General features: G+C 44.8%; 1 protein-coding gene across 2 annotated transcripts in view; it reads right to left on the minus strand.

Moving 5' to 3' along the window:
* Positions 1-13141, minus strand: part of rreb1a (ras responsive element binding protein 1a) — a 30157-nt gene that overhangs the window by 12106 nt on the left and 4910 nt on the right. The window contains exons 1-3 of one of the 2 annotated variants that reach the window (XM_077555073.1): positions 6334-6354; positions 4021-4077; positions 121-225 (exon numbers count right to left, since the gene is read on the minus strand). In XM_077555073.1, the coding sequence (XP_077411199.1) occupies positions 121-223 (103 nt within the window). In that variant the 5' untranslated portion in view covers positions 224-225; positions 4021-4077; positions 6334-6354. Of the gene's footprint in view, positions 1-120; positions 226-4020; positions 4078-6333; positions 6355-13141 lie in introns of those variants that run through there. The other variant, XM_077555072.1, reaches the window with a different exon arrangement.

Consider the following 13141-nt stretch of genomic DNA (forward strand, 5'->3'; position numbering starts at 1 on the left):
GATTGACAGTTAATCACATTGAAGCGTTTCAAATACAGATGGCGATTTTGAATAAATAAATAAAAATCACCCTGACAAAAAAGAAAGTAAACAAATCAACAGTCACATTACGTAACGTACCTTTGATGTTATTCTGTATCGTCTCCTCCATTAGCTCCGCCTCTTTGCCATTCATCACTGAGTTGGCTCCTCCCCCTTCTTGTTTCTCTGTGGTGTTCTCCATGTCTGCACAAGCACACACAAAGTAAATAAACTTGCGTCACATGAGCATCACATGACATCAGTGAAAGCTGCTTTCTGCCAGCCATGCAAGTGCTGATGACCTTCAAACAAAAAAGTTGTGCCATGGACAAAGGTCATGTGAAAGGTCACAATGAACAGGTTAGAGGAGAGGTCACAGGTTTTAGTGGCCACCAGATGGATGCTTGGCTGCGAGCCTACTCGATCAGAGGGGACATTTTACAAGCGGACCCTCGGCACACCTGTCTGCTCAAAACACACACGCAAGCACACACACACAGTTTGGAGTTTGGCGACAAGAGGAGGCAGAGGAGAAGAAATGATGACCATTTCCTGTTTAGCTTCCCCCACAGGAAGACGCTCTCCAGAGTCGGCCACTTCCTCTTCCAGCTCTGCTTGTTTGTGTGTGTGCGCGTGCATTCCATGTAGAAATGAGTTGGAAAGCTTGAGAGATTTTTTTCCCCCACAAAAAAAAAAGTATAGCGAAAAAACACAAAGGAGGTCACATTAGATAAACTGAACAATTTAAAAAGCTTAGATTACACATACACGCACATGCATTTATTTTACTTTTCATTCATAGTTTTCACTAGTTGTTTTAGGAGAGCGAAAGAGTGATTTTAGGATGACTGCTGACAACTGCCACTGTGTGTGTGTGTGTGTGTGTGTGTGTGTGTGTGTGTGTATCAGTGTTGCATTTCCACTGACCTGTTTGTGTCATGACAAGGCAGTAACAGGTGCACACACACGCACACACACACACGTCCCGGGATTGTTTTTTACATTAGCATCATTCATCTTCAGACACACACACACCAAAGTGTCACTATTGGCTGATGAAGTGCTCAGGCAGCAGTTTTTACAGCCGGCTGAAAACGAACAGCAACAGATGGTTGCAAGAGGAGGAGGAGGAGGATGAAGAGGGGGAGAAGGATGGAGAGCACGCGGGAGAGCAGACATGTTTGTCAGGCGGAAGAAGAGGCGCTAAAAGGAAAGAGGATGCCCCAGCGGTTATACAGCGAAGGCACTTGAGATGTCGGTCGGGTCTGCAAAAAAAACACCGACAGCCCCCGAGCTCAACGTTCTTTGATGCAAAGCATAAACGTGAAACGAACAAAGCTGCCGTTACGCAACAGTCACTTTTGGTGAGTTCATCACCATCGTCATCGACGTGTCAGAGCACGTCGCTAGTTAGCATTTAGCAGCTTGATTAGCCACGGAATTGCGAGTCACGGTCATTGTTCATCCATTCCGGCTCCCGCCCAAAAAACTAAAATTACTGTCGTGTATTTGATACTGCACTCTATAAAAACATGCAATAATGACATTTCATGCAGTAGATGAAATTCAAAAGTTTTTGTCACACTGCATCAATCGAAAGCAGCTCCTTCTGCAGAGCCCAACTTTGCCACCTGAGGGCAGTATAAGACAGACAGGTGAATATACTGTTCATTAAGGTGCTAACTTCTCTCAGCTCATCAGTGCAGCATTAATATTAGGCGTCCTTCGCACAAAATAAAGAAAATATGCGTCTGAGTACTGTTATTATTATTATTGTGTTGCTGCACAGTGTAAGTTCAAATGTCCGTTACTTTAAGGCTCGTAACACCACATAGATGCTATTTTGCGCTACTGTTAGCGTTTCCCATTATTTGCTAGCATTACCATTAAGCTAGCAGACTACAGGCTAAACTATGTGATTGTTTTAAGTGCAAAACGTGTAATGTAGTCACAGTATGAGTGGGTATAGATTAGCCGCCGTGTCTTTGGAAGGCGTGATGTCGGGTGTCAGCTAACAGTCTGAGTTTAGCATCAGACGTGGGGGGGAGGGGTGGATCCGGTGACCATATGTTGACTATTTATGACTGCTTAACTGTTGTCCTCCTCCTTCTTCTTCTTCTTCTTCTTCTTCTTGCTCCTCATCATGCGCAACATGGCACACACATACACACACATTCCTGCGCACATTCCTGGAAATGGCCGCACGGGCCTCACTCCGCTCAAACTTGAACTTTTCCATCACATCTGATCTGAACACCTTGGACCCATCTTCCTGTTGCCAGGCACCCCATCAACAACACGTTAGCCACATGAGCATGTGATGCTAACTGGGCCTAAGTACATTATAAAATGTATGCTTATTTGATGCTTCTTTATCATTAAACTTCATCTATGTGTGAGTCCCAACCCAAGTCTGGCGGCGGCGGCGGCACACTAATTTGTCATGAAAGGTCATCAAGTGTGCTGCACGAAATGATTCCATTTCACTGAAAGTCCTTGTAAAGCTAAGATAAAAATGTTTTGTAAATTTGACCCACCACAGAGAAGATCAAATATATTGTGCAGTTTAGAGTGACCATATTTTCAAAATTAAAAAGCGTGATGCTACAATTTTGCAGAAAATCAACAAGACAAACTCAAAATGTCAAGTGGCAAAAAGATTTTGTATGCTTATTCAGGGTTGCATTATTATTATTTGTCCGCTTTCGTACTTCAGCGGATGTTGTGAACATTTGACAGTCGGTCCTGGATGGTCAAGTAAAAAAAAAAAAAGGTAAGTAAGTAATAAGAAGAGTAAACGTAGGACGAGGACATGTATGAAAGCGCTTGTGTCTCCTGGCAACAGGAAGTTGACACTAAGAGGAGTCACAGGAGATCGTTTTGCTTCTTCCACCTCACACTCAGCTGCCAGCCACCATCCTCCACACTCACACTCTCTTGACACACACGCGCGCGCGCGCGCACACACGCGCGCACTCTACTTGTAAGAATGCAAACTGCACGTTTGTCTTCTTTTTGCGCCATCTCCTAGTCAACTTCCTCAACTCCTCCTTTCCTCCTCCCTGTTGCATCATCTCCCTCTCCGCCTCCATCTTGTTTTCAAGCATACACATTAGCGTGTGTGTGTGTGTGTGTGTGTGTGCGTGTGCGTGTGTGTGTGTGTGTGTGCATGCGTGCGTGTAAAGTGGAGTTTGGAACTGCCGTGATAAAGTGTTGAGATATCATCAGACGTGTGTCAGCTTCACTAGGCAGCACCACAGTGGGGGGAGGGTGTGTGCAAAGGGTGGGGTGGGTGGGAGGGGGGTCCTAAACCAACCGGTGTGGAAAATGTCTGCCAGCTGTCAGCCAATCAGCTCACAGATTCCTTCACTACACACACACACACACACAGTTTTTTTAAACACACATACACTTTTACTGCACACTATTTTGACATTTTTCCTCACGTTTGTCATAATGTGCAACTTTTATTTCTTGTTTTGTTGTCTTATATAAATTTACTACACTACAAAGAGGAAGTGATACTTTTTAGGCTCATTGTGCACAGCTCTTTCACACGCACGTGATGGAAGTTTTAAAGCAGTGATGGAGATGCAACAAAGTCTGAAGTAGAGGTGCAAGTATTAATTGATTAATCAACAAGTAATCCATGATAAAATAATCAACAAATATTTAGATAATCAAGTAATCGTTTAGAGCCATTGTTGAACTTCAAATTGTCAGAATGAGCAAATTCCAATTAATCACAAAAATAATCAACAGGTAAATCAATGATTAAAATAATGGTTAGCATGCAAGTTGATGAATGGAAGAAAGTAGAGCCAAACAAGCTGATGAAGACAGTAAAAAGGAATCTACGTAAGGGAGGGGGCGGAGCCAGCCACTCCAATGTACCTCAAAGGGCAAGGCAAGAGGGGTGGGGGGTGCTGTTGGGGTGTGAGAGGGGAGAAGCAGGGTGGCAGGCGAGGGAGGGAAGTAATATTTTGTAAGAATATTTACCTCCAAAGAAACGCTCACTTGCTTCTTTGGGAAGCCCGTCTGCGACCGCTGCTTACACTGCAAGAAGAACACACAAATATGTCAGTACAAAACACGCACAAACAGGTATAAAAACTCATGGCATGACCATTGAAGGAGTTTCACTTGAAAGAGGAAGACATGAAATCAGAGACCCACACTTGTCAAGCTTGGCTCTGATGTGCAACTGTGCTTCTTTTATCACGTGTTTTCATAGGCCTTTATTAATTACACTAGCTACTGCACTTGTGGGCATATTGGGGCGCTAGTGAGTCACACATGGAAAATGGAATTCCTTTAAACCTGCAGAAGGAGAGGACAGCAGCTTTATTGTGTATTTAACTGGAAGACTTCATGCTAAACTTTAGCTGCATTTTTGTTGCATGTGTGTGTGTTTTTAAATGTGGGCTACATTTCCAGTATTTTGCATTTTGTTTTCATGAAATCCTGACTGTGTCTTGTGTGCGATGCAATGACAACCCGGTCAATCCTGCTGCATTGGCAGGCATTTTGCTGTACAGAACTAGAAGACGCTAACCAAAACAGCTTAAAAGTTGTTTATTGGTCATTTTGTTGTCCACAAGACAATTGCATTGTAGGTATGAATGAGAGCCGCATCAACAACAACGCTGCTGGGAGACATTCAGAGTCAAGACGACCAACTGGAGGAGGCAAAGACGATAATCTGGATGGAGGAGGGATGGAGGATGGAGGGATGAGGGCAAGGAGGGATGAGGGCAAGGGGAGAGGATGGATTTGGGGAGGAGAGCAAGATTAAGAGCTTAGCGCCGGGCTAATTACAGCACGTCAAGATGGACAAAAAAACATGAGCGGCATTTTCACGCTCAGCTAAGTGGCTAGCCGCTAGTTGAGATAGGTGACCCCCACGCTAAGCTAAATGGTTAACCACTAGCTGGAGAAAAATGACCCTCACGCTAAGCTAAATGGCTAGCCGCTACCTGGAGAAAGTTGACCCCCACGCTAGGCTAAATGGCTAGACGCTAGCTGGAGAAAGGTGACCCTCACGCTTAGCTAAATGGCTAGCCGCAAGCTGGAGAAAGCTTACTTAGCCGGAGCATCACCTAAGTGGCTAGCCGCGAGCAAGAGAAGCTGCTGCTGACAACAAGTTTGAACTTGATTCTCAGTGGCAGCGGCACTACGAGAGCAAAAGAAGAACGCATTCGTCTTGCTCCCCAACTTGTAATAGTCCTCTGGATAGCATGTGATGCTAAAACCAAAAGCAAGGAAACAACATCCATAGTGTTGTTGTAAGGAAAAGTCTGCTGATGACAAGCGAAGCCGCCCGAAGCCCCACTGAGGCCCCACAGTTCCTCTGCTGAGTGTTCAGATGCTCGCAGGTCACATGATGCTACAAGGAAGAAGTACCAGGATGACGTTAGGAATGTTGTTAGGATCCATGAGGCCAGCACGGACATGCCACACACGCATCCACGGGACGGGAAACCCGAGAGGAAAGAGAACAGAAGGAAATAAGCTAAGAAGAAAGGAGGAGGAGGAAGGAGAGATAGAAGGAAAGATGAGGAGAAAATAATAAGTAAAAAGGTAAAAGAAGGAAGATGGAAAGGGGAATGAAAGAAAAGGTAAACGTAAGAATGAAAGTTTAAAGGAGGAAGGAATGATGATGAAGAGGAAAAAAGAGAAGTAGCGAAGTGGAAACAGGAAAGAGGTAGAAAAAAGAAAGAAAGAAGGAAAGAAAAGAGGGCATGGCGGAAAGAAGAAAAAAAGGCAAGATGAAAGAAAAGTAAAGAAAAAAGAAGGGAAGAGAGAAGCAAAAAGATGAAAAAAGGGAAGCTTATCGGGTTTGTCCTGTTTGTCTTTGTAGACCAAAAGAGGTAGTCATGACCTTTAACCTTTCCACATCATCAACATCATCATTTGCTGCCAGCGTGAGCAGAGTCACGACTGGGCGGGATGCGATTGACGAGAAGAATCCGGTCGGACCAGATGAGCGACGCCTGAGCAACACTGCGTCTCATTGGCTGATGTGCCTCTGCCTGTGATAGACCCAGGCACGCACCAGCATCACCGACGGCAACGCTGATAGTCACTACACGCCCCGCCATCAGCAACTTCATAACAAAACCTAACAAAATCAAAGTTCACCTGTTGTCTGAAGCTGAGCTGTGATCGAATCTGAGCCCTGTGCGACTGTGATGTCATTTTCAGTCGACAGAAGGCGACAAAATGTCCGCCCCGAGATGGATAAAAACAGGAGGATTTTGCTGTTTGACTCATATTCCACAAAAGCTGCCTGCCTGCTGAGAGCACACTTACCCACAATGCATCTCTCCCTGCCAGCAGTGCCACAAGCACAAAGTCAACTTTTTAAGTGGCCAAGGGATAAAGGGCATCACAAAACGTTGGTCATTAAAGACCCGCGGTGACGTCATCGTTAGCATCATCAAGAGGCGGTCAGCGTGTCGCTTCCTGTATGATGACAACACGTGTACACTTGAGCCCAATGTGCGGCCTTCTGTCGTTGCACACATGGCACGACGGTTGAGCGAGAGGGGGCGTCCGTGGGGGCTTCGGGGGACATCAACGTGCTGAGCAGCTGTCTTGCTCTCACGCATGCAGACAGGTGCCGCGGACAGCCTCAATGCACGCTAACAGATGCTAAGGGATGCTAACAAGTGCCCTCCATCACGTTTGCCAACATCATAAGTCTCCTACTCCAATGCGTGACCTTTTTCATCCAAATGAAAACAATTTAGTTAAAGTAAGAGCTTTCTATTTCATGGACAGAATCACACACGCTAACAGAAGCTAACAGATGTTAGCGTGTCTCCTGCATCACTTTAACGTCGTCACGTTTATCAGCATCATTGACCTCCTACGTCAATACGAGGCTTTATTTTTAACAGAATAAACTTCACAATAAGAGCTTTCCATTTCATGACTTCTTGAATCAATACACACACAGCGCAGCTGCACAACAAGGCACACATTCATGTTGAACAGCTGCCACAAACACACCGCCTGCGTATGTGCAAGCACAATCGCCGTGTGTGCGCACATCCACACGGACATATAAGTCTGCAGGGGGCGCCGTCACTCAGCATGTCAATCATCACCGTGATGTCACTTCCTGCTGGGCCTTCTAAGCAAAAACAAAGGTGCGCTAACACTTGCTGGCTAACGACAACAAATGTGAAGGATGTGTTGGTCATGTGACATTAGGTTCAGTTCCATCGTGTGTGGTGTGACTTCCTCTCTCCTCCATCCTCACTTCCTCTCGCTGTTTGCTTGCCTTCTTTCCTTTCTGCCAGTGGCCGCGAGAGGCCAAAGTACAAGGCCACGCTGTCGGCCAATCGCGGCGCACAACAGCGGCTACACTCCCATCCCGTATCGGGCCACCGCAAGCGGGTGTGTGTCTGTCTGTGTGTGTGCGGCAATGCTGGGAATCATTCACTGATTCACTCATTGCCAAGCGCTACACTAGGAAGTGCATATCGCGGATAGTTGGGGAAAAGAATCCCTTTGTAGTGATCCGTGTGTCAAGATTGTCGTTCACTCACTTCATCTTAATAATGCAGCTGACTAAAAAGTCCACACACACACATTTTTTTTTAATGCAAAACTATTTCCATAACTATTTCTATGCCTTTTCCCTTGGTGCTGAACATCAAAACAGTTTTGCCTAATAAACTACTAGTGCAATAACTAATTGATTTTTATCAACAAATAATTAATTAGTTTATTAAATTTATTAAAATAGTGATTTATCGTTTTGAGACCTTGTTTACCTTAAGATTGGGAATGGGCAAGTACTGATACCAGGAATCTCAAATTCGTTTCAAGTGAGATTTCTGTGGAAAATTTCCGTAGCAACACACGCTCCATCTTGCCAATCGCCAAAACTTTTTTAGCAATGTTGGGGACTACGCAACAAGACAACACACTTGTCAATCACCCAGCTAGCCCCGCCCCTACAGTGTCATAAAGAGCCGTCGCTTTGACTTGACAGCCTCTGGTACACGCCCAATCGAGCAAACGGCGTCGAGGCACACACACACACACACACACACACACACACACACACACACACACACACACACACACACACACACACACACACACACGTGAGCATCGACAAAGTCAGAGTGACGACGTTGCTTATCAGCGCCGCAGAGATGCTGAAACAACACGCTCGCATCCTCTACTTCCTGTCTGGAGAGGAAGCAGGAAGTGGCAGGGAGACTCTTTGCGGACTGAGTTTTCATCTTCTCTTCCCATCCCCCTCCCCTACCGTCCCAACAAGCCACTCAACTACATTACCCACAATCCCCTGCTGCTGGCAGCATCAGCCAGGATACCCGCAAGAAAAAAAAGTTACCAAGGAGGATGCGTCCATTTTAAACTGGGCGCATTGCAACTGGGCTTAGTGCGTGTGTGTGTGTGTGTGTGTGTGTGTTGGGGTGTGGTCGCAGACCAGGTTTCAGTTAAGTGAGAAAGCCTCTTTTGTGTGTGCGCCTCCAGGCAACACACACACACACACACACACACACACACACGCTTGAGGTTTGCCTCTGTGTGTGTGTGAGTGAGGCTTTCCCCAAGAAAGGCTTATTGTAATTTGAACAAAAAGTTGAATGGAGTTTGATGGTCGCGCCTACAGCAAGATACACCTAAGACCACACCCACTCTCACTATCACGCGCACACACACACGAAGACCCTCTTTATCCCTCTCACGCCAACACACACACACACACACACACACACACATATGAACATAGGTTCCAAATAAGAGCACACCTGAAGAGTGTAAGAGATGAAACATGTTACATGTTTACATCAATAATCAGTGGTGTCACATGACGCAGGCGTCGTTAGTTTGTTGTCAAGGGGATGGGGGTCAAGGGGGACCATAGGAAGACGTCCGATTCCGGCGGACTTTGTGACATGACTTGCGTGGAAGAGGCGATGTCAGCAAATGCAAGTGTGCGCCATCACAAGACGAGTGCGTGATGACGGTCGCCATCGTGACATCAACATGCCGCATCACATACATCACACGCTGGCTGAGAAGTGCGGCAATCAATCGAGAACATCGTTTGCAGATCTTGTTTCATTTCCTGACCATTTAAGTCGGGAAAGAAGATATTTGCAAACTTTGCTGAGTTTCTGATGGCTGTTATGGGAATGCAAATTGCACTTCTACACGGGGCCGATTTCCAATTTTGGGACCAAAAAGTCAAGAGTAAAATAGTTGTTTTGTTTTTTACTTGAATTCAACCATTGTTGATTTATAGCAATATAAAAAGGTATTGTGTTGGAAGGGATACCTTTATTGGAATTTTAACTCTTTGACTGCCAAGCGTTTTCAGAAAAGGGATGCCAGCTGATTTAAGCATTTTGACTGATCTTTCAAGGTCCACAGAAAATTTTGTGTTTGGACTATGGAAACACACATAATACCAAGGCTTTCCTCCACCCGTTTAAAAAAAAAACCCCAAAAAAAACATAGGTAACGACTTTTAACGTCTTTGGCAGCCCTCCTCAGGATTTTACTAAACGTTATTAAACGTTTTTGGCAGTCAAAGAGTTAAAAAAATGGATAATTGAGAAATGAAAAAAGTTGTTTTAATCCGAGTCATCAATGAATTGAAAATAAACTATTATGAAAATAATCGTCCTAATAATTACCTATGCTTAACCTCAGGAATTATTTGAGATTATTTACTACTACTTTTCCCACTTTAACTGGAGTTGCATTTTTCTAAAGTAACAGTACTCTTGAGTACAATTTGTGGCTACTCTACCGCCTCTGCTGATGACTCAATTACAAAGTCCACCAGATAAAAATAGGGCATCGGGATGAATGGATATTTCTGAAACATCAGTCGTTAGTCCCGACTCTCCAATCACTGCAATTTGACTTTTTAGAAACTATCGAGATCCACTATAAACACATTATTGTAAGCATCAGTGTGTGTGTGTGTGTGTGTGTGTGTGTGTGTGTGTGTGTGTGAAGTGTGGGGGCATGCTGGCTCTGTCTGCGGTTTCCATGGTAACAAGGTGTGTCCTGTGTTTGTAGAACAAACAATGGTACCTTTTCAGTGGAGGGAGGGGCTGCATGTGCATGCATTCCTCGTGTGTGTGTGTGTGTGCGTGTGCTAATCTGTGATGTCACCTACATACGTGTGTGAGATTAACGTGTATAATAAGGATTAGGCTACTTAAGTACAACGACACAATCAACAAGTGACACACGAGTTGCAATCACACACAAAATACCCAATCAATTGATGGTAAAATTGATCCGCATCGGGTGCAAGCTGTCATTCTATCCCTGCTGCTATTAAGCCCCTCCCCTCCATGCACCCTTAATCTTGTTAGCCCCAATGCTATCTTGCCAGTCCAGTAAAGAAGAGGTATGTCACGTGCCATATATGTATACAGACACATATACAAATATATTAGGGGGTTTTGAAAACTGTCAAAACTGTTCGGTTCAACAGTTTCAGTTTGTTCATCTACATTCCATTCGGGGTTTTTTATACACTGTATGATGATTGGTCATATCCTTCATTTATAGCAGTCAAGGAGTTCAGGGACCTCCCAGATTCAACAGCATGTCTTAAAAAGTTAAATAAAAACAAGTAAATAGCTCACTACTGTTTATTGTCTACAGTAATTAAGTTTTTCAAAAATTTAAATATCTGAAATGTTAAATGTTTTACTTATCTTGGAATTAATTTCAAACAAAAACAGAAGGTGCAGAGAGTTCCCAGGGTCAACAACATCTTTCATAAAGAGAGCTGAGAATTTAAAAATTGAAGTTTTAAATGGCTCTCTCACCAGCTGTATGATTCTTCAAAGAGGCCAACGCCGATATTCGTCAAAATGTTGAATATCGGCGCCCGTTGGACGGGCCGATACTCGGTCTCTCTAATAAACAGTGAACCTACGTTTAGAAACGCTACAGTAGTATAATTTGATGTTTGATATTACTTAGCAAATAGTAACATGAAACATGCAAAGTTGCACTTTGTTGACATTTAAATCTAACTAACTCCCTGCAAAATGTTGCATTTAAATGTGGCGATGTTGCTGTTGGGACAATTTCACTTGGAATCAAGTAACCATCTCACTTGTCTCTCTTTCTGTCTCCGTCTCCGTCTCCTCCTCCTCCTCCTCATCCGTCAGCAGCCAGCTGCCAAAAGTGTTTAGTCAGCAGCGGCTGGCGGGGGGAGGAGCGTGGAGGCCCGGCTGCTACTTGAGCAGTGCTTTAACTCTTTGCTGCTCCTCCGAGCCGAGTGGATCGACTTCCTGCGCCGGCGCGGGCGTGTTGCGGCACCGCGTGGAGGTCCGACCTGTTGCGCAGGATGCCTGACGCGCCGCAGGCTCGCCTGGCGAGGTCGGGCGTGGCCCAACCCTGGGGTTGATAAGCGGCTCTGATACGCGCTGAGGCAAGGACCGCCTGCCTCCGCCGCGGCAAATCAAGACGTATTTACCGCCGGGACAAAGTCCGAGCTGTGAAAGAATGCCAGAGTGGACGGGGAGGGAGGGGGCCAGCTCAAGTTGATCTGTTTGTTTTACGGATGGCGGCCATATTGACCACTGTCAGCTTTACCTGCGGCTCGCCACAATCACTACACCGACATTTTTATAGAGTGGACCTACATACTTCCTAAAATGTCACCTAAAAATCTTGTTGTATGGTTTAGGGCAGTTGTGGGTTCTGCAGCTTTTGGTTGTTTCCCTTCCCCAACACACCTGAAGCTCATAAGCCTGATAACGACGCTGTTCATTGGAATCAGGTGCAGGTCATCGGTTTCAAAATGAAAAAAAAAACCAGCACTTTTTTTTTGTGGGCTCAATACATCTTACAGCACAACAAAAAGGCCACCTGATGAACTGTTCCCTTCCTGCTTAGATTGCAATTTCACTTTTCCTTTCATTCCTCCCAATGCTGCTCACGTACTTTATATGTTTCACTTTGGGCTTTTTCCGTTATTTATTCGCATGTGCATTAAGTCGAGAACTGTGACTACTGCTGCTGCAGCGATCCAATTTCCCTCACGGGATGAATAAAGTACCAAACTATCTATTTATGTATCTCTCTCTCTCTCTCTCTCTCTAGCTAGTGGATAGGGAGGGATTTCCAGCACAGCCACAGAAGCACCAGAACCTTCCCAATCGCTCACGCATGTCACTGCATCACAAAGTTGATGAGAAGGAGGAGAAAGTTGCAGAGGGAAACAGGAAGAGGCGGAGCTTGTGCCTCCATTCCATAGATCAAGCAAATGGAATTGGTCAAAAACTTTCAGCTGCTGGGGTCAATCCAAGATTTAAAAGTGCGAGGCCGCCAGCCTCCAAGTCGCATTGCGACCAACAACAAAAAACAATTACTGCTTTCCTATTACCCATTTTATGCTGTTTTTGACTCTGTAGAACAACGCCCATCCCATCTCTAGTATTTATTTTACAACTTTTGGTACTTAACACTGGGAAGCTTTTGAACATGTTTGAAAATCAGTGGATGACTTCAAAACGCCTGAAACGTATTTTAGCATCAGTGAAAATTTCTACCTGTTTCAAAAACATCTCAAAGTGCGATATGATCACTTCAGCGGACTTATACAAAGTTTTTAATGTTTGTTAGCACCAGTTGAAGAATTCAATGAGATTTTTAACATATTTTGCGATTGGTTGGCCACTTCTAGAAAGTTTGTAGCACGTTTCATTCTTGAAAGCTTTTCTATGAGTTAGCATTAAAGGGAAACTTCTAGCGGGTTCCAAATGAATGATTGCATCACCTGTTGCCGTGACGACGTGCGGCTAACGTGATGGGTCAGAGAAAAAGAAAGACTTGAGACCGCGAGTCAAGAGCAAAACCTTAAAAAAAAATAAATACACTGACGAGCCATTTGCTTTGCAGTGTCACACTGCAGGAGCCCCACCCATTTACATAACTCCCCCAATCCTCAACTCCTCCTCCACACCTCATTGTCTGCAACACTCACACACAGACCGGCAAGTTTGAAGGGCATGGATGCAGGAAGTAACTTGTGCTTTCTTCAACTTTGGCCTGCACCTTGCATTTATCTCCTCCCCTCCCCTCCTCGCCATCTTCC

The sequence above is a fragment of the Vanacampus margaritifer genome, chromosome 20 (assembly GCF_051991255.1).
Source record: "Vanacampus margaritifer isolate UIUO_Vmar chromosome 20, RoL_Vmar_1.0, whole genome shotgun sequence".
NCBI classification, from domain to species: domain Eukaryota; kingdom Metazoa; phylum Chordata; class Actinopteri; order Syngnathiformes; family Syngnathidae; genus Vanacampus; species Vanacampus margaritifer.